General features: G+C 41.5%; 1 protein-coding gene across 4 annotated transcripts in view; it reads left to right on the top strand.

The window, feature by feature from the left end:
* Nucleotides 1-22,870, top strand: part of RAPGEF4 (Rap guanine nucleotide exchange factor 4) — a 308,065-nt gene that overhangs the window by 235,020 nt on the left and 50,175 nt on the right. For 3 of the 4 annotated variants that reach the window (XM_019480320.2, XM_019480321.2, XM_006265237.4), the window contains 5 exons: nucleotides 301-377; nucleotides 3,385-3,531; nucleotides 4,962-5,077; nucleotides 10,550-10,638; nucleotides 12,934-13,012. In XM_019480320.2, the coding sequence (XP_019335865.1) occupies nucleotides 301-377; nucleotides 3,385-3,531; nucleotides 4,962-5,077; nucleotides 10,550-10,638; nucleotides 12,934-13,012 (508 nt within the window). Of the gene's footprint in view, nucleotides 1-300; nucleotides 378-3,384; nucleotides 3,532-4,961; nucleotides 5,078-10,344; nucleotides 10,415-10,549; nucleotides 10,639-12,933; nucleotides 13,013-22,870 lie in introns of those variants that run through there. The other variant, XM_059727282.1, reaches the window with a different exon arrangement.

The following is a 22,870-nucleotide window of genomic DNA, read 5'->3' as shown; positions in this document are numbered from 1 at the left end:
AAACTATGGTAAAAGTTAGGTTTTCTGCACATGAAGGATTAGGTTAGAATGTTCATCACCTTTCAGAGTCCAAACGAATGCTGCTGGTGTTATAAAATCCATACCAATATTATAAAAGGGTTAGCATTCCTTTTCCAAATGAAAAGGAAATTAATCATTATATACCTTTTTCAAATTAATAAGACTTACTTAAGTGACTACAGTAGTTTTTCTGGAATTATACTGTGGGCAGAATCTGGCCTACTTATTAATAATGTAACGGTATTCTCCCCATACTTTTTTCTCTCTCTTTTTTTCTAGTATTTAATCAGGGAGAAGAAGGTACTTCTTGGTACATTATCCTAAAGGGATCAGTAAATGTAGTCATTTATGGAAAGGTATGTTTTTATGAAGACTTTTTAATGTTCCTTTTATTAGTGGAGTTGCAGTCTTAAACTTTAGAAGAAAAGACATTAATTAACAGCAAGTCAGAATTGGCTGGGGAAATAAGGTAAATATTATTTTTCATTTCTATGTTTGCAGTTGATTTATACTTGATTTCAAGATACACCACGGACTATTCTTATATAATAAAGGCCTTAGTCGGTCTGTCTGTCTGTCCATAATACTCTTGGAGTACTCTGATTCATTAGTGAAACAACCAATCAGAATGCAGAGGGCCACCATGATGGTGGGGATGGAGTGGGGGTGTGAGGCCAGTGCCACTGTCTCCCCTTCCCCCACGGCTCTACTCCTCGGAGGCAGCAGAGTGTCACCATGATGAAGGGGACAGAGCAGGAGGGCTGAGGTCAGCACTGCTGGCCTTGCCCCCCAGCTCCATCCCCTCTGTCATGGTGGCACTGCATCACCTCCAAGGAGCCAAGCTGGGGGGGGAGGGGGGGCAAGGCCAGTGGTGGTAGAGGTGACAAGGTGTGCTGTCAGAGGGGGATGGAGGGGACAGTGGGGCAAGCTCCCCATCCCCGCTCCTGGGAGGCAGCAGCAGCAGGTGGGTGGTGATGCTTCATCCCTGCCCACCCTCCCTGTCATTCTTAATGAGCAATTGGCTAGTCTGTATATGTATTGGTGTAATTACATCCACAGTTGTAGTACAGAGTAGGCCTGTGCGAAGCAGCTAGTATTTGCTTTGGATACAGATGCGGCCTATTCGGGGGACAGCGATTCAATTTGGTGATTTGAGTCACTGTCCCGAGTCAATTCCACCAAATCTGATTCGGAGATTTAGCTGCTCCAAATCAGCCGAATCCTGAAATCCCATCTCCCGCCCACTCTCCCAGCTCCACCTGCCCCAGCTCCTGGCTCTTTAGGAAAAAAATGCCACATGGGGGGCTCTGCCACGAGCCCCCAACCCGTGCCCACTCTCCCAGCCCCTATCCCCATGGCTGCTCCACCCGCCCTAGCTCCTGGCCCTTTAAAAACCAAAAAACCCCAGACTCATCGGCTCCTGCCCAGCAAGGGGCAATCCCCACTGCCACCCACTGCCCCACGCTGTGTGGGAGGGCTCTATCACAATCCCCCAGAAGCCCCAAGGCCGCTGCAGGAGTTGATGAGTTCAGGGGTGGTTCTTTTGTGGTTTTTTTTTTTTTTTAAGGGCCAAGAGGTGGGGCAGGCGGGGCAGTCATGGGGGGGCTGGGAGAGGAGGCAGGGTTCAGGGGGTTCATGACAGAGCCCCCCACATGGCATGGGGCAGTGGGGGCCACCGGGGATCACCCCCCCACCCAGCAGCAGGCAGTGAGTGTGGGCTTTTTTTTTTCCAGAGCCGGGAGCTGGGGTGGACAGGACTGAAAGAGTGGGCAGGGGATGGGGCCTGTGTGATTTGGAGATCCGGCCAATTTGGCAGGAGCCAAATCTCTGAATCAAATTCAGCCAAATGGATTGAGGACAGTGATTTGAATTACTGAATCAAATCACTGTCCCCCAAATCAGCTGAATCCAAAATGAATACTAATTGCTTTGCACAGACCTTATCTTTACTACAACTGGCAACACCCCTTGAGTAGGGGCTTTTTGTTAAACAACTGGGAGCTGGGGCAGGCGGGGCAGCCAAGGGCAGGTCTGGGAGAGTGGGTGAGGGTGGAGGGTGCTCAGGGGGCTGGGGGAGCATGCGGGGGATGGGGCCTGGCAGGAGTCCCTCCATGGTCCCCTCCCCCCTCCTCCAGCCTTCCCTCCCCCACCCCCTACTTACCAGCACAGAGTCCGGGTCCAGCTCCCTGCTGCAGCTAGTGGGGACTGCCCAAATCATCAAAGCTCTCCGAATCTACTCGGAGAGCTTTGAATAGATTCAGACCTTTTAATTGGTCCCCTGATTTGATTCAGATTTGGAGATTCAGCCATCGAATCAACTCGAATCTCCTCCGAATCGAATCAGCACCCGAAGCTTTGCACAGCCCTAGTACAGAGTAATTTAAAATTTAAAAATAGGCATTTTGTCATAATCTACCTTCTGCAGGACATTCAGTGACTCCTCAACTAAATAGATCCCACACATACATTTAATATAAGGAATAGTTACAAGTTTATTTACAGCAGTACTTGGCACACTAGAACGAAAGTTTCTTAATATAACTTTGTTTTTTATTCACTGATAACCAACTAAAAAATTGGTCCAGGATACAAAAGCGTAACACCTATACAGATACTTTCAACACAGCAAACCACCACCCAAATTTTACACATAGTCCTTTTGACTTTGCTAGCTATAGCTAAGTACTGTTACCCTAGGCCAAGGTGGAATGTTCCTGTCAGATGCATGCCCTTCTGGATCTTTTTCTAATGTTATGCCTGGGGTCATTTCCCCATGATTTATAGCTTAAACTTTATTCTTGACTGCTTTGCTGATAATGGTTCCAACTTTTATAGTCTGGCACTCTGGTGCCTCTAACTTTGACTGTGAAGTGACTCGTTCACATTCTAATTAGAACACGGAGCAGACTTGATAGAACACCAACGAGCACATATATAGGCAGCAACGCATGGGTTACTAATGTATGGAAGAAGGGGAGAATAAGTAATGCAGACAGCCATTTCTGATGAAAAGAATGTTACTCCAAATACAGCCTTCAGCAAACTTGAACTTCATTTTTCATGGTTTCTCTCTCTCTTTTTTTTTTAAATCAACAACTTGCTGTCATCAGCAAGGCCAGAAGAACCCTCCACTCTGAATCTAATTTCAGAGAGCAAGCCAATTCTGTTCTAATCTTTCCTTTCTCTAGTAATAGTAATAACCAGCTATCAAGCATTGTTTCCTAGTCATTATTTTGGCTGTTGATTTGCTGCCAAATACATTTGTTTTAGTATTTGATTTTGAAGTCCAGTATTTGCACATGGATTTTCAATGGAATGGACTATAATGATGGTTTCTGTGTATAAATGTTTTGCTGTTTGCAGGGTGTGGTATGTACCCTACATGAAGGAGACGATTTTGGCAAGTTAGCACTAGTGAACGATGCTCCAAGAGCAGCATCTATTGTTCTACGAGAAGACAATTGCCACTTCCTGAGAGTAGACAAGGAGGACTTTAACAGAATACTTCGGGTAGGTATTGGTTCAGATAGGTCACTAACCCTAAATCAGTCCATCTAGCCTACTGACAAAACTTGCAAGTGTTTTCATACCCTGTCATCTGAATATTAATATTAAAAAATCAAATGAGTATGATAACTGAAATACCTGTAATGAAATAAAATACATTTGACATCCCAGAAAAATTAAAGAAAAAATTAAGTAGCAACTTAAATGCATTATAACTTGCATTGTCCCCCCAGGATGTGGAAAAATGGCCCACTCATATTTTTACAGAAATTAAGGTAATGGAAAATGTAGCTCCAAGCCAACTGTAAAGTTGATGACTGGAACATTTACTCTGATTCTGATTAATCAGAAACATTCCATAATATATAAGACCAAACATCTTATTGCACCGTACTAAAAGGTCTATCTATGTACCTTTTGAATATCAAAAAAATGAGCTCAGATTGAGTTTGTACTTGAACAATTATATGATATTGTCTAATCTACTTAATTAATCTGAACAAGTGGGAAGTAGGATGCTATAGGTATTCACATCTGGATTCTGTCCTGGATTCTTGCTGTCCAATTTCCCCAAGATTTCAAAGATTCCACTGCAGTGCTGAAATCTAGGTGCCAGGTAGATTTTCATTTATATTTTTTGAACTTACATGTTATGTAGCTCTGGGTTGTTTCTTTGGATTTCCCTGGACTCTGAGTAGCTCTAACACTTTACTGCAGCGTTTCCCAACTGGTGTGCCACAGCACAGTGGTGTGCTGTCAAACATACACAAGTGTGCTGCAGAATTTTGGAAAAGTTACACAAATAAATGAGTAAATGAAACAGTGCCAGTGCCATGCACCACCCTCCTCCTGCCCCCCCCCCTCCCCCGCTCCATGGAGCAGTGGCAGCACATGGCAGCGAACATATTATATCTGTTGGGAGCAGAGGGAGGGGGCAGTGTGCTGCAATTTTTTTTTTAGTTATGTAAGTGTGCCATGCAATGGAAAAGGTTGGGAAACACTGCTCTATGGAATTAAGGTTCATAAGCCATTCAAACATTCTTCCAAAGAATAAGATTTTAAACACCAAATGACCAATAATAATGACTGTGGAAGGAAGTAGTTGTGTTGTCTTTATATTTCAGTGGTAGGAAGAAGGGCTGGATCTGGAAATCTCTTTTCTCCCCACTCCATAACCAAGATTGCTTTCTCTGGGCCCCTGCTTCAGACTTTCCCATGATTCCATATCCGTCCCAGGGTCTCCTCAGTGAGTCCAACTTCACTGTCCCTGTAGGAAAGAAGGATACATAATGGGAAAAGGGAAGGACCAGCCATAGAGTGGTGGCCTCTGAGCCTCAGTTTCAGTTATTTGAAATTAATTTGTTTTCAAAAAGTAGTTAAGCAGTCAAGTCTGGTACAGTTATCGTATTAAAAATTTTAAATTTGTATTGTAGGATGTGGAAGCAAATACAGTAAGACTCAAAGAACATGACCAAGATGTCTTAGTATTGGAGAAGATCCCAGCAGGAAACAGAGCTTCTAATCAAGGAAACTCACAGCCTCAGCACAAGTATGTTTTTATTCAATAGTGCAAATGTCAGACTATGATTAACCTTTTCATATGGTATTATTATTTAAACAATAGCATATTCTCCTGTTCTGCAGAAGAATGTAGTACATGTAAGGATTTTTTTTTACCTCCAGCTAATCACATGCCCTGTAGTGCCTAATATATCAATTTCCAACACTACACTAGTTCTATGCCTTTACACAGTAATTCTCTAAAGCACTCACTATAAATACTCATCTCATGCAATAGCTTTTAAATAGACTGCACATGGAGTATACTGAAGCCCTCTTAGGCAGAACAGCTGTGTAAAAGACATGGAGAAAGTGCATTGCTTATTATTAAGTACATATATATTTTTATATTGGTTTTCAAATTCAGGATTTTAATATAAGTTTCCCAGGTACACTTTATGCTTAATATGAAGAGTTCAAGCAGAGAAGTTTCCTAATGCAGCACAAGACCATCTGACAAAATACCTTTGCATCCCAATAATAATACACTATATTCTGTGAACAGTTCTGAAATGATGGGACAGTTTGAAGGATGGAGTAAGATTATCATAATTCTGCACAATAGAAATAAATCCCTAAGGGTCCTGGAAGTTATTGTTTATATATATAAACAGATTTTGCACACATGCATACACACACTCATCTTTTAAAAAGTGTAGGAACACTGGACTGGAAGGGACCTCATGAGCCATTAAGTCCAGTCACCTGTGTTCTCAAGCTATAATTAACCAAAATAATCCCCAGAACAGTCACAGCACAGGTTAGTAGCCATTTTATTTTGAAGGGCCAGCATTTTACTGAAACATTGGGTTATATGCAGGTTCACTGAATGGTAGTGTATATATGCTTTGTTAACCTGTATCTGATATATCCGACAACAATAATGTGGCTAATATTAGACATTTTTAAGACCTGAGCCCTTTCTGTGAATGTCACTTTTCCCCAAAAGAGGAATTCATTTTCTTTCAATTATGATAGGTTTTTATTAGGCAAAATAAAACACAAGGCAAGTGTTTTCTACCCACCATTTTACTCTGATGCACAATTATCACATCTCAGATACAGCTATATTTGTAATTGCATATTTTTTTAGAAATATTTAAATCAATATTCTTTATATTTTAATATTTTTACATCCATGTTTCATCTGGTATATACTTTGTCATCAAACCCTCTGATATCAGTATTGAACTGTCATAAATTTAGTTTCAAAGTCAAATACTCGAGTGGAGTAAATAAATGAAACTTGGCTGAAGTGCGTAGAGCTATGCCAGTTAACACAAGCAGTTTTTGGTCATTTTAGATTTTAGGACATTTGCTGTTTGTAACTTAACTCTGATTTTTTACCATATTTCAAACATTGTTCAATCAATATTTTTATATCAAAATGTTTCAAACAGTGTCTTTTGCAAACACGGAGTATTGCTAATACATTTAATGGCTCAATGTCTGAGCTGTTTTGATTGGAAAATAAGTTATATGACACAGCTCTTCTCTAGTTGGATGAGAGTATATTTTAAAATGTAGGAGATGAATGAGAATTCAAAGTTTGCTTTCCACAAATATTTTATAAACGTGCTTAAATTCATTGATTCTAGGAACATTCCTGCCTTTGGATTATTGCAAAAAGCAAATATAAGAGAAGCTTAAGTGGCCTGAAAACAATATGCCTTAAAATGCCTTTCAGGACTCAGTTTATTCTTCAGTTTCATAATGTTCTTTATATTTACATTAAATCTTCTAAAGTAAACAAACAGTGCTTGCAAATAGGACATCTCTATATGCTGCTGTGGGAGGCTGAACTGGATGAGGGGCTAGCATTTGGCTTCAAAAAACCATGTTTAAATAAGGTCTCAGTAAATGACCTGATTCCCAGAGTTCTGAATCATCTGAAATTATTGTGTTCTCAATACTTCTGGAAAATAGGCTGCTTGTTTAGATGCCTCTAGGGGCATACCTATAATCTCTCACCTTTGGAAAGTTTGGTTAAACTATTCTGATTTGACCAAACTCAGCTCTGATCTTGAGTGTTCACCTCCGATTGTGAGACTGGCTTCCTTCTCCAAATGAAATTTGGCCTCTGTGCTAAGGTTATTGTGACAAGGGTGGCTTCCAGGCCCAGTACTAGTATGGGCCTGCCCCTGTCTCTGGACAAACCTCCCGCCTGGTTCTCCTGCCACACCTTGTTGGTAAATGATTGCGATGTTAAATAGGTGGGAGGCTGCCCTTCATGTACCCAAATGTCCATGGGCAATATATACATGCTCCTACTATCCCTATACGTGTCCCATGCCTCACAGATGTCACAATAAGTGATGATACTCTGGCTGAAGGCTGGGCCAAACTGGGCACACACTTGGACCTTTATCATACTGCCCGCTTTGAGTCTACCTCCCGCCTCATTTGGGCCTCTTGCACTCTACCGGCTCTCACCCGGTCTCTTGCATGCTGCCCATCCAGGCCACATTCACTTCACCCTACTCAAAGAGATCCTCGGGCTTTGCTCTCCACCCCTTGGTCAGCCCTGGCACAGGTTTTTGAGCCTATCCCGTGGCCCTCACCTGAATGGGACTGAGAAATTGCTCAACTAGGGGCCTACTTCACCCCTGGCCCTTCACTGGACAACTGTGCCCCTCTCTCGGGGGCCTGGGGTCTTCCACACCAACAGGTTCAGGTGCTGCTCTCCCTTAAGCATGCCTGACCTTCACTCCACTCTCCCAGGGCTGGGGTCCTAATCCCCTAGGACTCAGGTGCTGCTCATTCAGTGTGCCTGGCCCTTGCACCAGGAACCAAAACCCCATAGGGCTCAAGTGCAGCTACTGTGCATGCCAGACCCCCCTTAACCCTCCTAGTAACCCACCCAAAGGTGAGGGCAGGGGTTTAGGAGCTCTGATCTACCTTACACTAGGGAGGTGATTGGTCCTGGTATTTAAGTGGGGCTGCCACGCCACTGGTAGTACCACCAGGCCTCCCTTGCCTGACAGGGTGCAGTTTTAGGTCATGCCCAGAACCAATGAGGCCTCCTCCATCCCCATAGCCTCACTCTTACCTCTGAGTTGTTCCTGGAGCTGTGCAGGGAGATGTTTCTTCCCTGCTGGCTGATCTCAAACTTCTCTCTATTCTCCGTGAGCTGAGCCTTAAAATGGCCACCCTCATCAGCCACCCGACAGCTCCCTGCTCCAGCCCTTGAAGTGACAGACACCCAAAAAGGGTTTTCTGTCACAGTTATGAACAAAAACTCCAATTTTAATGTGGGAAATTTCTCCTAAGGAAATAAATGGCAAATGTAAGTGACTTAGAGCATGTCTACACATCACCCTACATCACTGTAGCGACATGCTATGTCGCTGTACAATGTGCTATGGCAACGTAGGGATCACATGAGTCTACATGTGACTAACAGCTACTTCACTGTAGTGGCACGCACCCCCATTTTAGTCACCACCATGGCAAAGTTGTGGCTAAAACTAACTGTGTGCCACATGCACGGTACAGTATGAGCAGTTACTGAGCTGTGCTTTAGTACGGCCCAGTAACAACATCACTGTAGGGCGATGTGTAGATGTGCCCATCCTGTAGGACATTAAACTAGGTTCAGACTTGATTTTTAATTCCTGGTAAATTATGCAGAGCTTGAACTGGTGAAACAGAGGTGAAATGCCCTTTATCCGTCCCATTGTAACTCCTGAAACCACCCAACCATTTAAAAGCATCCTATGTTCCTTTCTCAGGAAAGGCTCCACTTGCCCCAAACTGTAGTTTGGATCCTTCCCATCCTTTTACTCTCTCTCCTGCTGCAGTGCACTGAGCCACAGCTTCAAAGAATGACAGGTTTGCACCAAAAGGCTAACTCTGAAGTTCTGTCTCCCAAGCTCTAACTTCTGTTTTCATGGGTGATCACACACCTGCAATATTTCTGACACCTTACAGAGTGTTGCTACATTCTGCAGTCACTTCAAGCCGCTTCACTGGTTCGTGTTCACTTTCATATTCAAAGTACAGCAAACTGAGTTTTTTCTGCTTCACTCACTCAGGTACTTGGTTAGTATCTCTGCCAGGATGTGCACTGGCTTAACAAGTGTTAGTGTTCTTGGGACATCAATACAGTTCTTCCAAAGGGGCTGGCAGGTAAAAGAGCTGTGACGGTCAGTGCTCAAAGTAAGGAGGAGCTCCCAGGAGCTCAGCTCCACCACTTATTTCTCAGCAGGAGCAGATCCCTTCACTTCTCTGGGATTTTTTTTTTAAGTTTTGTACTTTATAACTTTAATGCAGAAAAATGATGCAAAGATTGAAAGAATAAAATGAAAGATAAAAAGAATTCCCATTCGCAAGGAGAGGAGGAGAGAGGGCAGGTATCAGAGGGGCCCTTTTCTGCAATATCCTATAATATCCTAAAAAATTGCCAGCGTTTCATGCAATAGATATGGTAACCATACTAGTTGCAATGTTCCCTTGCACCTCTTTAGAAATGTGGACACCCAGCATATTTATACCATTTACACTATGTCTTTACACAGGGGTAAATGTGGAGCAGACATGATATCACTCTACTCCAAAATAAAGGTACCCCATAAGCAACTATAGTGCTTATACATAGGTGTAAGGTACATGTGTCATGTGCCTAGGTAGCCCTTTGGTCAAACTTTCACCTTTTTTCCTGCCACCTAATGATGAGGAATTGTAATAGCTACAACCTCCTACTCCTGGATAATTTGGTTATGTCTGATCTGGTTCCTGGTGTGATTTACATTACTGTATAAAATCAAAGTAAATTAGTCTATTGTAAATATGTTGTGTCCCCCAACCCTACATTTAATACTAGGAGTGGTACAAATACTGAGGCTATATAGTTGCATATACTAATTTACTGCACTTATCTAACACTATTGCCAAGTTCCACCACTGAGCATTACTATCTTTTCTAATGTCCTCTGGCCAGTTTAGACCTGCAACCTTCTAGGCATTCTTTAATTTCTTTACTCTCATTTTGATAAGATTGATAATACTAAATACTAATTCGCTTCTCACCCTCACAGTCATTCTATTTAAACGTACCTAAATCCTACATTATAACTATTTTTATTGTTGCTGAGGCTTCTGTTCCTATGAACAGTGCTAATAGCGCTTTATGGGAGGGTCTGATTCACCCAGGTTTACACCAATGCAGTTTCATTAATGGAGAATGGGGTCCTTCATCATCATAGTCCTTACAGCAGTCATGGTGGGAAGGTAAGTATTATTGTTCACGTTTTGCAGATGGGAAACCTGAAGCAAAGAGGTTGAATGATTTTCCCCTGGGCCACATTGAGAGTCCGTGTCAGAGCAGGTATTTGAACTCTAGTGTTGTATTTGACTCCCATTTCCATGCTCAGAAGTCTTAGATCTTCCCTTTGATACCAACTGCCAGTTGATATTTTTATTTTCCCTTTGGAAAACTAATCACTTCTTTTCCCTTCCCCAGGTATATTGTGATGTCAGGAACTCCAGAGAAAATTCTAGAGCACTTTCTAGAAACTATGAGACTTGAATCAACTGTAAATGAAGCAACAGGTAGAATTATTTGACAAAAGCTGTATTTTTATTAATAAATTGGATAGGTTCCCAAGATATAAATTACAGTGTAATGCTTTGGAAAACAGCCTTTAGAAGTTTCCAGAAATAGAGTTAATCAATGCTCAAACACAAGCTGAAGAAATTAAAGATGATGTAATTTGTGTGGAGCTTAGATCACTTATCTAAAGATCTGCATCACTCCTGCATTACTTTGCTACCTAGAAACAAGCCTCCAAAATTTTAACATAAGAAGCACAATAAACATAAGTAACTTAATTGTGGGTGCATCTGCACATGACAATAATGCAACAAAATAAACTTTAGAGCAGTTCGTGCCAGAGACAACTGCTCTTGGGTGCAGCATCTACACGCACACCCGGGACAGCAGCAATTTGAGCCGGGCAGAGCAAGCCCCCACCTGACTGGGCTGACCTGGCATGATTTACACTCCCAATCACTGTCTACATGTGTTTCAGCACAATAAGGTACTCCGCTGTAAGGCAGTACTGTCCCCAATAGTACTATCCTATGTTGGAGATACTTAGTTTACTGCACCCTAATGCCGGCACACATGTAGACTATGACACTTTACTGCAGAGCTAATTAGTCAACGCTGCAGTAAAGTGCATGTGTAGATGGACCCACTGATACTTCTCCAGTGTATTCAAAGGATTCAGCATTCAGTCAAAGGATTCAGTGCATCAGAGGGTCAAGTCCTCTGATGCAGAAAGTGCTTCAGCCCTGCTTGCACTTATAAAGAAATTAGGTACAGGAATATGGTCTCGTCTAACTAGTTATTAATAAGTATTTTAATAAAAGAAGAGAGTCAGGAGAAAATAATAGTATTTACCAATACAGGAACTTTTATTTTAAATTATTGCAATATAAAGTAGGCTATTGTTTTAGTACGCATGTTTTTTATGTTACAGATGGCTGAAAAGCATGTTAAATATATTTTTTTTAATAGTTTGTAGTTTCTGAGTCATTGGAGTGATAATATTGGTGCAATCAGTGCAAGCCCATTAAATTGAAAACAGCTAAACCAGTCGTTTTGCATACTATGCAAAGACAAGATATTCCCTGGATGAGGCCCTGGGGGCATGGCATAGCTTCAGCTGAGAGACATTTTCAAATGCTGGATTATAGTGAAAGCAATGAGACAATATGGATAGGCACAGTTGCCACACCACATTTTCCTTGACATCCCTCCGTTACAAGATTTTTAAATGTTGTTCCACTTTGAAAAGAGGCTTTACAAAAGTGGTCTCCAGGGGTATTCTGTTCATTGTCTCTCACTTATTCATTATAAGCATTGCTTAGTTTACAAGTAAAATGATGTTTTTTTTCAAACTGCCAACCCTGCAAACTTATGCTGGGCTTGACAGCCAGGCCAGTTAAATCCTCCTCACACATCCTTACAAGTACAAAGGGTAACTAATGCCCTTACTTTTACCTGTGCCATCCCACTATCAGCTCATTTGGAAGCAAAAGATAGTGGACCTGTTGCCAAGTTGTTGTGAATGCTTTAGCTAGACTTTCAGTTCTTCCCAGTCTAAAAATGCTTCAGTTGTATGACTAACCTAATTTCTAAGCTAAATTTTCTATACTGAATTTAAATGTAAACGTGAATCAATAACTGGGAATCAATTTTAATTTAAATAGATAATAGATTTTTGACTAGCAGTCCAACCAGTTTAGATTTTACTGCATGCTGGAGCCAACAGGTATGCTATTTGGTATAATAACACTGGTATACAACACTGACAGACATTTTTAGGTCCCTAGGTATAAAAGGCATGATTCACATTATACTTTGGTATCTGTCTATATAAATGAGGAGCCTTCCCAAATAATTCAAGTGTCACATTGGTGTTTATTGTTGTGCCGAACTTCCTTCTTTTGAAGTATCTAGTACAAAACCAAATATTAGAGATACTTGCAAATACTGAAAGTGAAGTACATGCTCCCTTTGCTGAATCAGGACCTTAGTGTGTTATTTAAGAGCCAGTATTCATTTGATGCAGGCTGAGCACATCTACTAAAGCAAGGTTCTTATTATGTCTAGAATCTTGACTGATGTTGAATCCATTTAAAGAAGGCTAAAAATTTTAAATTCTATCCTGAATACATTTTCAAGTTTAATACTATGCACAAAATAGTACAGAATGTTTTCAAACTGACCCCTTCTGTGTCTTCAGGGAATTAATGAGATTTTTAACTGAAACAAGCATAATGGTTGTGAATCCTGAGCTGTTTGCAAATGCTTAACTTTTTCCTTTGTTTTCTTCACAGATTCTGTTTTAAATGATTTTGTTTTGATGCACTGTGTTTTTATGCCAAATAGTCAGCTATGCCCAGCCTTGATGGCACAATATCCTTTTGTAATGAGAATGTTACATTCCTTTTAAGACCACCCATAACAGAAAATACACAGACACATTTTGAAATGCTTCTAGATCTCCAAAGGTAAATGATCTATAATGGAGGTTTGTTCTTAGTGTACAACTAACAAATACCCATAGGTCACAGTTCTCAATGGTTAAATCTCCAGCAGCTGAACCATTTACATACCATGATGAGATACAGTTCTGAACCAGATCACTCCATCTTCCCTTTCCCAAAATTGCTATGCAATGAAAATGAAGGCTACCACCCTGAATTAATTAGTTGAGAATTACATACAAATCTGAATTATTAGAGATTATTGCTAACAGGCATTTTACTATACCTACAGATTTTGCTCATTGTCAATCTGTTCAAATTATGCTTGCATTACCAGTGCACTTTCCCTCCACCTCTATTAGTTTTTACCTACCTGTTGCATCTTGATTTTACCTAAGACTTAGCTTTGAGGGTAGGGACTGTCTTTTATTGTATGTCTGGAGAGAGCTTCTAGATGCTAGCATAATACAAACACAAGTAAATAATAATCTACAGCAAATTTTAACATGCATCATGTGGAAGCCTCATTTATATGTAATAAATGCAATAGAAACTAAAACTCACAGGTACAGCATTAAATTCCACTTCCATTATCTACATTATTCATTAATGTACCTCTGAAATACACATTTATCAATACCTCAACCTTCACGTAGTTTTGACGGAGTCTTAGATAATGAAGGATTTTCACTTGGCTATAGGAAAATATCAGCTGATTGAGAGCATAAAATAAGCATATTTTGCTTTCAATTTTATAGAGTACTGACAAGGCTGTAATAACTTAAATTTATATTTTCTTAATATTGTATTGAGAAGAGAGTGTTTTCCTTGAAGCTCTGTAAGGTGAGTGACATCTGGGAATGCTGACATCCTGAAGCCATAAAATAAAGCATCATGTCTTTGTCTGGCAAGTTTGAGAATCCATTTCTGCTGCTCTTAGCAAGGATAGTAATTGTTTTGAAAACCTTTGGACCCACACAGCCGGTTTAGAGAAAATTGTTCATACACTGACAATAAACACATTTTCCAAAAACACATAGTTTTGGGTATCAAAATTTTATGAAATGCTGCTACTGACAGCTTCCACAAAGAAAAAATAAAAACAGAGCAGTTTTTGCCTTTCTTTGGATTAATCTTGTAGCAGCTGGCTTATATTATCACATAAATACATTAAGGATTTGGGCTATCCTGTTCTTGCTTACGTCAGTACAGTTCACATATACAATTAATGGAAAAGTCAGGTGCAAGAGCAGAATTTAGAAAAGCTTTTTCCCCTATCAAATAATGGGCTAAGTAACAGTATATTGGTGTTGCTTAGCTATCTGCTCACATTTGATAAAACTTACTCCTGTTCAAAAAACTTAGCTCTATGCACAATTTACAGGGGTTATGACAGGCTTTATGCTAACAGTTTAAATGAAGGATAATAGGGGTTTAAGAGAAATGGCATCCCACTGCTTTAGGTTCAGCCTACTTCCGTCTGACTTGTTTGTTTGGTCAGTTTTGAATGTGGAAAATCAAAATGTGCCCCCTTGATTATCCCATTGTTAGAGCTGAAAGGTTGCTAACTAAGCTTATCTCTTCAGGCAAAATCACATTAGAGAAATGCTTGCCCATACTGTGAGAGTAAAGAGAACATAGTTCTACTCGGTGATCAAATTGCAGTGGGGAAAGAGGAAAGGTATTTGTGTCAGAGCCATTGTTTTTGCTTCAGTTCCTATGTTGAAATCCATATAATAGCCTTTATTTTTTCATATCTGCTTAGGAGACAATTTTGTCTGGCAGCAGGCAGATATTGGGAATATACCAAAGCGCTTAATGCCTTCAAGCATAATACTCACTGGGTGCATCTACATGTTCATTAATGTGTTTTAGGTAACTGTAACAGGGAACCCTAGCCCTGTTACCAGAAGGCAGGTCGGCCCCTTTAAAACCAGAACTTTCTGGGCACAGCATACTGATAAGGGGGGGTTAAAAGCTGAGCCTGGCCAGCTAGTCAGGTAACCGGAAGGGGGCAGGCCAGGACTATAAAAACCCTGGACTAGGCAGCAGTAGAGACTGGCAGTCAAAGGGGAAGGAGTGCATCCCAGAGCTCCCCAGAGAGGCTTGGCGAGCAGTCCAGTGGCTGCAAGAGGGGAACTACCGAGGTCTCTTGGAGAAGTGGCAGCAACCCTAGAAGAAGGACTGTAGCAGACGGTGCAGGAGCAGAAGCACGAACCCCTGAGAAACTGGAAGCTGGCATGCTGCCTTCTTTAATCATATTTTCTTGGTGGCGGTTATATAGCCCATGGACAGGACTGTTCATAGATTCTTTTTTTTGTTATTGAACAACACTGGTGGTTTGGGTGACACTATTGGGGAAGGAGGAGGCCTCATTGGAGCCCCACTATAGCGTGGAAACTCCGGTGCCTGCATAGGCGCAGTGTTCAGGGTGCACAGGCACAGCAACAGAGAAGGCCCAGTATACGGGGGCACAAGCCCAGCACCAGAGATTAAAAGGCCAGGGTGGCCTGGTGCACCTGGGGTGCGACTGTGTGTATGTAGGGTTTTTTTTCTTGAACTGGGATGTTGGAGGTCCGGGGCCTTTGCCAGGCTTCGAACTTGTGGCCAGTTGGTGGGGGGGGGCTGGCAAACGGGCCTCTGGGCCAGGGAAGCTGTGCTCCAGATTGGAGCAAAAAGGAGGGCCCCAAGCCTCAAGACTCAAGAGCTACAGCCTTGCAGTCAAACTCTATCTGGTGGGTTCAGACAGGGAGGCCTAGCTAGAGAAAGACTGGGGTCAAGGCCAGTGTTGGCAGAGGACCCTACCATACAAAAACAATAGGCAGTCTTCCACTTATAATATTTCCATCAAAACGTGGCAGGCGAGTAGAGAGCGAGAAACCTTAAGGGGACTCCAAGGGTGACCCCACATAGGGCGCGGATAATGCAAAAGATGGCGCTGGGGAGGGCGACCTGTTAAAACTATCGTACATTAAATCTAGTACCTCTGGGCACCTATACATGAGTGTGGAGATTGCTCTGATGTGCTGGAATGCCAGCGCATCAGAGCAGGCTCAACTGAGTCTGCTGGAGCATGACAATTGCTGTATTCCAGCAGCCTCCTGCATCTCATGTATCAGCATCCCCATGCTTAAAAATGGTAGCCATTAGTAAGCATGGCATCATTTTCAAGTGAGGGGATGCTGATACACGAGACACAGCGGCACTTTAAGTAGAGTGGCTCTCGGAGCTGCTCTAATTAAACTCCGGCCCCACCCCCACCCCAAGAGCACATGTAAAAGTGTCCACCATTGTAAGGTACTAGAAAAAGGTGCATTTGCCTATTTTAATGTGCATTAGCTAAAGAGCATGGTTTTTTTTGTGATGCTTTAATGCACATTAAAATCAACTAATGCGCGTTAAAGTACAAGTGTAGATGTGCTCAGTTTAAATTATTTAGCTTGTCTCTTGTTTACAAGTCTTTTATAAAGTCATTAGATGTAGGAGTAAAAGGAAAGGATGTTGCACTGTTTTGGTTATATGTTAGAGTTTGCTTGGAATTTAGGGCTTATGCCAATTTCTGTTGTCTGTCAAAGCTGTCTGAGAAAGGTACCCATATATGATGGAATGTTGTGTAAGGTTATGAAGCTGCCAACACTATTTTGACTTAGCTTTTTTCAGTATCTTATCTAGGACCAGTGAGGGTTTGGATGATGTTCTAGAGTCCTAAATTTTTCCTTATTGTTGATGCTAATTTTTTGGATGTTTAAAACACAAATGATTTCTTGAAATAATTATTTCATTCTATTGTGTAAGAGATATTGGGAATATTGTTCCAGAGAGTTGGGTAAGTATCTAAAAATATATATCAATATGTTCACGCCCAATGGCTAGGGACAGACATTCAAAAAGCCTAACCATGAATTGATTCAATCTTTGCAGGTTAGTCTAACTTGACTAGGCTTTACTAGTTTGAAACTGGACAGACATTCTCTCTGGACTGAGGAAATTCAGGCACATGCCTGCAGTGGCTCAGGCTAGAGGCTGGTAGGTGCTAGAGCAGCCCTCCCTTCTCTTCTGCAGGGAGCTGAGCTGAGGAGGCATGGCCAGGCCCTGGCAAGACTCTGTCATTAGGAATGTCTGCCTGCACAGTCCCAAGCTTTTCCCTTCTGGCTGCTCAAGGGGAGAGAGTGTTGCCAGCCCCCAGCCCCAGGCTAGCACTCAGAGGCAAGGGAGAGAGGGGCGCAGTGCACGCATCTGTTGATGATACAGAGCTTTTCAATCTCCCTCCCTGTTTCATCATACTGTCTGCAGCAAACTAACAGGCAAGCATGCCAGCTGGGGGCTGATAGTGATAACAGTCTTTATCATCCAGTTAACAGAACAGTGGCCTCTCTCCGTTACTTCAAACTTCTTAAGCAGTTTACCAACCGACCTGTTGATTAGCTCCAAACAGCCTTAAGCAGTCACTGTTCTGTCTCCCTGCCCCAGTGAAATTGGAGAGACACACACACAGAGACATCTCTCAGCATTAGCTAGCATACCACATGCCTAGGGTCCATGGGGCTGGGGTCCATGCTGTGGGAAATGATGGGAGAGAGGGGGTATTTCCTGCTTGAGCAGCGGAGGCGGGGAAGGGGGAAGGCAAGGGGAAGCTAGGCAGACTCTGCTGCTTCTGCAGTCTGTGCTGGAGCCTTACGCAGCATTAGCTAGCATACCACATACTGACTATGGTCCATGCTCTGGCAGAGAGGAGGATCCCTGCTTAAGCAGTGAGTGGTGAGGGGGTGGGGCAAGGGGAAGCTAGCAGACCCTGCTATGCCTGCAAGTCTCTGCTGGAGCTGTGGCCAGGGAGCCAAGGGGAGGGGCCAGCTCTGCTGTGGAGCAGAGAGCTCCACCGAGCCCAGAGAGCATGCCAGGATACTGGGGGACTCTAATTTAACTTAAACCAGCAAGGGGTCTGGGACAGTTATTGCATAAATTGTTTTGACCCAAATCAGTTAAGTCTGATACTACATTTAAACTGGTTTCAGCCATTTTCAAACTGGTTTATATGCACTGAACATCTGTTCTTCTACAGGTTTAAACCAGTTTCTGATCGCTTAAACCAGTTTATGTGTAATGTCTGTCCCTAACCAATGGATTTCATGTAACTATTAATAGCTTAGTGTCTAGTTGGGAGGAGGTATCAAATGGGGTTTCTCATGGGTCTGTCCTGGGCCTGGTATTGTTTAATATCTCCATTACTGATTTAGAAGATAGGATTGAGTGAAGGCTTAGCAGATTTTCAGATGACACCAAGTTGGGTGGAGTTGTAGACAGTCTGGAGGGAAGGTCTAGGATTCAGAATGACCTGGATAGAATAAAAAATGCTCTGCAATTAATCAGATGAGATTCATCAAGGACAAGTGCAAAGTCCTACACCTGAGATGTAGTAATTTCAAATACAGAATGGGAAATGAGTACCTAGGCTGCAGTGCTGCAAGACCTGGGGGTTACAGTAGACCATAAGCTGAGCCAACAGTGTGCTCTTGTAGCAAAAAAAAAAAAAAAAAAAGCAAACAGCATATTGGGTTGTATCAACAGGAGTGTCACTTGCAAATCAAAGGAAATTATTCTTCCATTCTATTCAGGGGTGTAGGTTGTAGCCGTGGTGGTCTAAGGACATAGGAAGACAAGGTTCCTTGGGTGAATGTGATATCTTTTATTAGACCAACCCAAATAGTTGGAAAATAATTATTAAGCAAGCTTTCGGGTTCAAAAACCCTTCGTCAGGCTAAGGAAGTTTCTGCAGTTGGCGTGTGCTCTTCCTGGATGGAATGAAAAGTAAAGAAGCCAGTGGCTTGGCTGGTATGCATACAAGACAGGTAGTCAGTGAAAATGTAGATTGAGGAGTCTCTCACCCATTGACCCCTCAATCTACATTTTCACTGACTACCTGTCTTATACGCATACCAGCCCAGCCTCTGGCTTCTTTACTTTTCATTCCATCCAGGAAGAGCACATACCAACTGCTGAAACTTCCTTAGCCTGACGAAGGGTTTTTGAACCCGAAAGCTTGCTTAATAATTATTTTCCAACTATTTGGGTTGGTCTAATAAAAGATATCACATTCACCCAAGGAACCTTGTCTTCCATTCTATTTGGCACTGGTGACATCTTCTCCGAAATATTGTGTCCAGTTTTGGGCCCCACGCTTTAAGAAGAATGTGGATGAATTGGAGAGTTCAGCGCAAAGCAACAAAAATGATTAGGGGCTTGGGAAGCAAGACTTATGAGGAAAGTGTAAAACAGCTAGGCTTATTTAGTCTGGAAAAGGAGACTGAGGTGAGATTTGATAACAGTCTCCAAACACCTCAAGGGCAATCATAGAAAGGATGGAAACAGTCTTTTCTCTGTGGCTGTAGGGGATAGGGCTAGGAGCAATGACCTCAAGCTTCAGCAGAAGAAATTTAGGTTGGAGGTTAGGAGGAACTTTCTGACTATGGGGGTGATCAAGCATTGGAACAGCTAGAGAAGCCATTGAGCCTCCATCCCTAGACATTTTGAAAAGCAGGTTGAACAGGCCCTTATTTGGGATGGTTTAGTCAGGGACAATCCTGCCTTGATCAGGGAGCTGGACTAGATGATCTCGTGAGGTCCTTCCCAGCCCTACTTTCCTATCATCCTATTATCCTATAAGTGAAACCAACTGTTATATCCATATGCAGAAAATTGGCTCAAGGCAGAAGCTGTTTCAGAACTAGTCATCCTAGAGTCTGGTTTGTTCAGAATTTCAGTTTTGTTTTGGCCCTTCTTTAGCACAAAATGAATATGAATTCTTGGGAGAAACAAAGGCTTTTAAAGGGCTGTATTTGTTTTGCAGTCTTAGTTTCTTCTGTCTTTTTTCAAAATCACACACAAAATATTCCATCTAGAATGTGACACAGTGCTTCTATTTGGAATATTGCCTCACTGTCAACAGTTTTATTAGCTTCCATACATAAAGATTTACCTTTACTAACAACTCAGTGACACAGTTTTCCACAGATTGTTTTGAGCTGTCTATTCAATACAGGTTTAACAGGTGAATTGCACTGAATTTGCATGCCTGAAAGGGCTCCTTTTGAATCCACCTAATTTTGAACCTCCAGTGAACAGTGTAATGTAGGTGTAATTATCTGATCAAAAATACTTCTGATGTAGAACAAAACCAACAGTTTGGCTTCCAGTGGGCCAGCTACAGAAAACCTCAATTATATGTTTTGTAACCTTAGTGTGCTATCATACCAACAAAAGAAGTTATACTTCATCGCAGTGATGCATATTGGTTTTATACATTTATTAATATAGTTCAATTTTGACTGCATAAATGAAAGAACAGACTTCAAAACCCACTTCTGTTTCCTAGAAAAGATATTATACTCCAAATAGAATTAAAATATAAATGCTGAACCGCAACCATGTTGGTGTTGATTTATGTTTTGCAATTAACTGCATATCTGACACTTATTGCAAAAATGCATGATATTGTATTTGTGACTGCAAACTGTAATGACTCTGTCACATGTAGATCCTAGGAGGCTTTCAGTGACTTTCACCATGATAATGTTAATAAAGGAGCAATTAATAGCTGAATTAAAAATAAGTAAATGAGCAGTAAAAATACAGAAAAATTACTGATGCCTGTGGTGCGTCACTTAATAAGTAGGTAAAAATATATGAAATAATTATAGTGTTTGGAAGGCAGAAACTGCATGAGGAAAATGATTCAGTGGAATATTAAGCTTGTTGCCTGAAATGTTAGAGTGAACAGAATTCAATATATTATTTACTTTCTATAATCCTGGGTTTATATGTTCTCATAAATATGCTGACATGCTGTAGTTTCCCTGATCACATTAAATACTTTCTAAACTAAATTAGAATGCAGATCTCTATTCATACTCAATAGCTTGGCAGTCATATGATTATACCTGTAATCTTGGTGGAGTGTCTAATTTCTGTGCGGGTTTTTAGTCAGGGGGATCATTAGGAAAACGTGTATTAATAAGCTTGCTTTATCAATTAAAACTTTATTAGCGTAGAATATGTTACCATGTGCTGCAGAAAAATAGCATGGTGTTGGTGTAATTTTAAATGAGAAGAGTTAAATATAGATATTACAAGTTATTTTGTTTTCTAATTAGTAGCTTGAAGTCTTTTGTGCCCAAAAACCTGGAGGAATTTGAGACTTTGCTTAGACTGAAACAATTGAAATTAATTAATTCTTAAAAGTCAATGATTTTGAATACTTACCATAGCTATCACATGTAAGAGTCCAAAGGCAAAAATACTTCTGAGGAAGTAAACACAAAGATGCCACCCCAATCATCCTCTCAGAATTTACACCAGAGCACCAATTTATTGTGAAACAAAGGAGACAACTTTTTGTACCATTTATATTATTAACTACAAAACAGTTGGAGCACACTGTGGGCACATCTACATGAGATACTTACTGTGGAGCTGCCTTAGTAGCTTCACAGTGAAGTCTCAGAATCTACACATGAAGCCCTATTAGGCTTCAGTAAACTAATTAACTCCACTATAGGTTGGTACTGGTAAATACAAGTACTATCTTACAACAATATTCTTTAGTACACAGCAGTGCACGTGTAGATGCTGATGGAGCTGGATGGGGCACACGGGTGCTTTAGTGCAGGGGCTACCTGCCAGCTAGCCTCACACAGGAGCACTCTCATGCCTCAGCCAGCCCCTCTGCAGCACGTTGAGCAGGATGGGAGAGAGTCCCTCCTGGGCAGGCTGACCCTCCAGGTCCCATGTCAGCTGGGGCTGCTCCAACCCAGCTCAGTGTGCTGCAGTCCTGGGTGCACATGTAAATGTGGTGCCCAGGAGCAATAAACTCTGGTGTGATATGTGCTGAAGTTTACTGTTTCACATTAATTTCACATGTAGATGTGCCCAGTGTGTCTGATCCTACTCCCATTGGAAAAAAAGGAAAAAATGTTGTTCACTTCAATATAAGCAGGACCAAGCAAGAAAAAATGGTAGCATAAGTTCTTTTATGTTCCTTTCAGATTTTTTAAGAGAGTCTTCCTGGACCAGTATTGTCCTATTCCAGGCTTTCAAGAAAAGGGATAGGAAATATAGGGAAGAAGTAGTCTTGAGCGTGGCCCATGTAAGGGGGATGGTGATGATGACTGAGGGCCCAAGGCAGATTTCTTTAAGAAGGGATGGGCTGAACTTCTCTATCCCCATGGTGACAATGGATACAGCTGGTTCTTGGTGGGTCCAGTCTGTTTGTCTGTCTCTCACAACCAGAAAATCAAGGCAGGCTTAAAAATATCTCTAGTGCAGCCATGATAGTTATCCCAATAGTGAGCCAATAGTGAGGCAAGTACTATTGGGAAATAAGGAGTCTGGATAAAACCCATGTAGCCACAAATGAGAAACCAGGGTTAATGTTAGCTGTACCTGTCTCATTTGGAAATTACCGGCAAGTAAACCCTTTTTAGTTCTTCTGTGTGAATTTTGGTTTGCTTTTGATATAGACTCTTCTGATAAACTTTACAGGACTAGCAGACAGCCTCACTGATATTTTTTCTTTTGCAAATTAAAATAAAGCTTTCCCAAGCCAAAAAGAAAACTGTTTTATGTCTACGCAGCTTGATCATCAGCTGAAGCTGTCACTAAAGCTAACAAGTAGTATGAAGCCTTTGTATAATGCACAAGCCAGTGGCTGAACACAAATGCAATATAACAACATGCTTGATTTTACATTGCGCTCTTCTGTGTGAAGCTGCAAAATTTTCATTAAACTATTTAA

Source organism: Alligator mississippiensis, chromosome 4 (genome assembly GCF_030867095.1).
Source record: "Alligator mississippiensis isolate rAllMis1 chromosome 4, rAllMis1, whole genome shotgun sequence".
Classification (NCBI taxonomy): Eukaryota; Metazoa; Chordata; order Crocodylia; family Alligatoridae; genus Alligator; species Alligator mississippiensis.
Note: the sequence above shows the minus strand (reverse complement) of the source record. Positions and strands in the feature narration are given on the sequence as shown.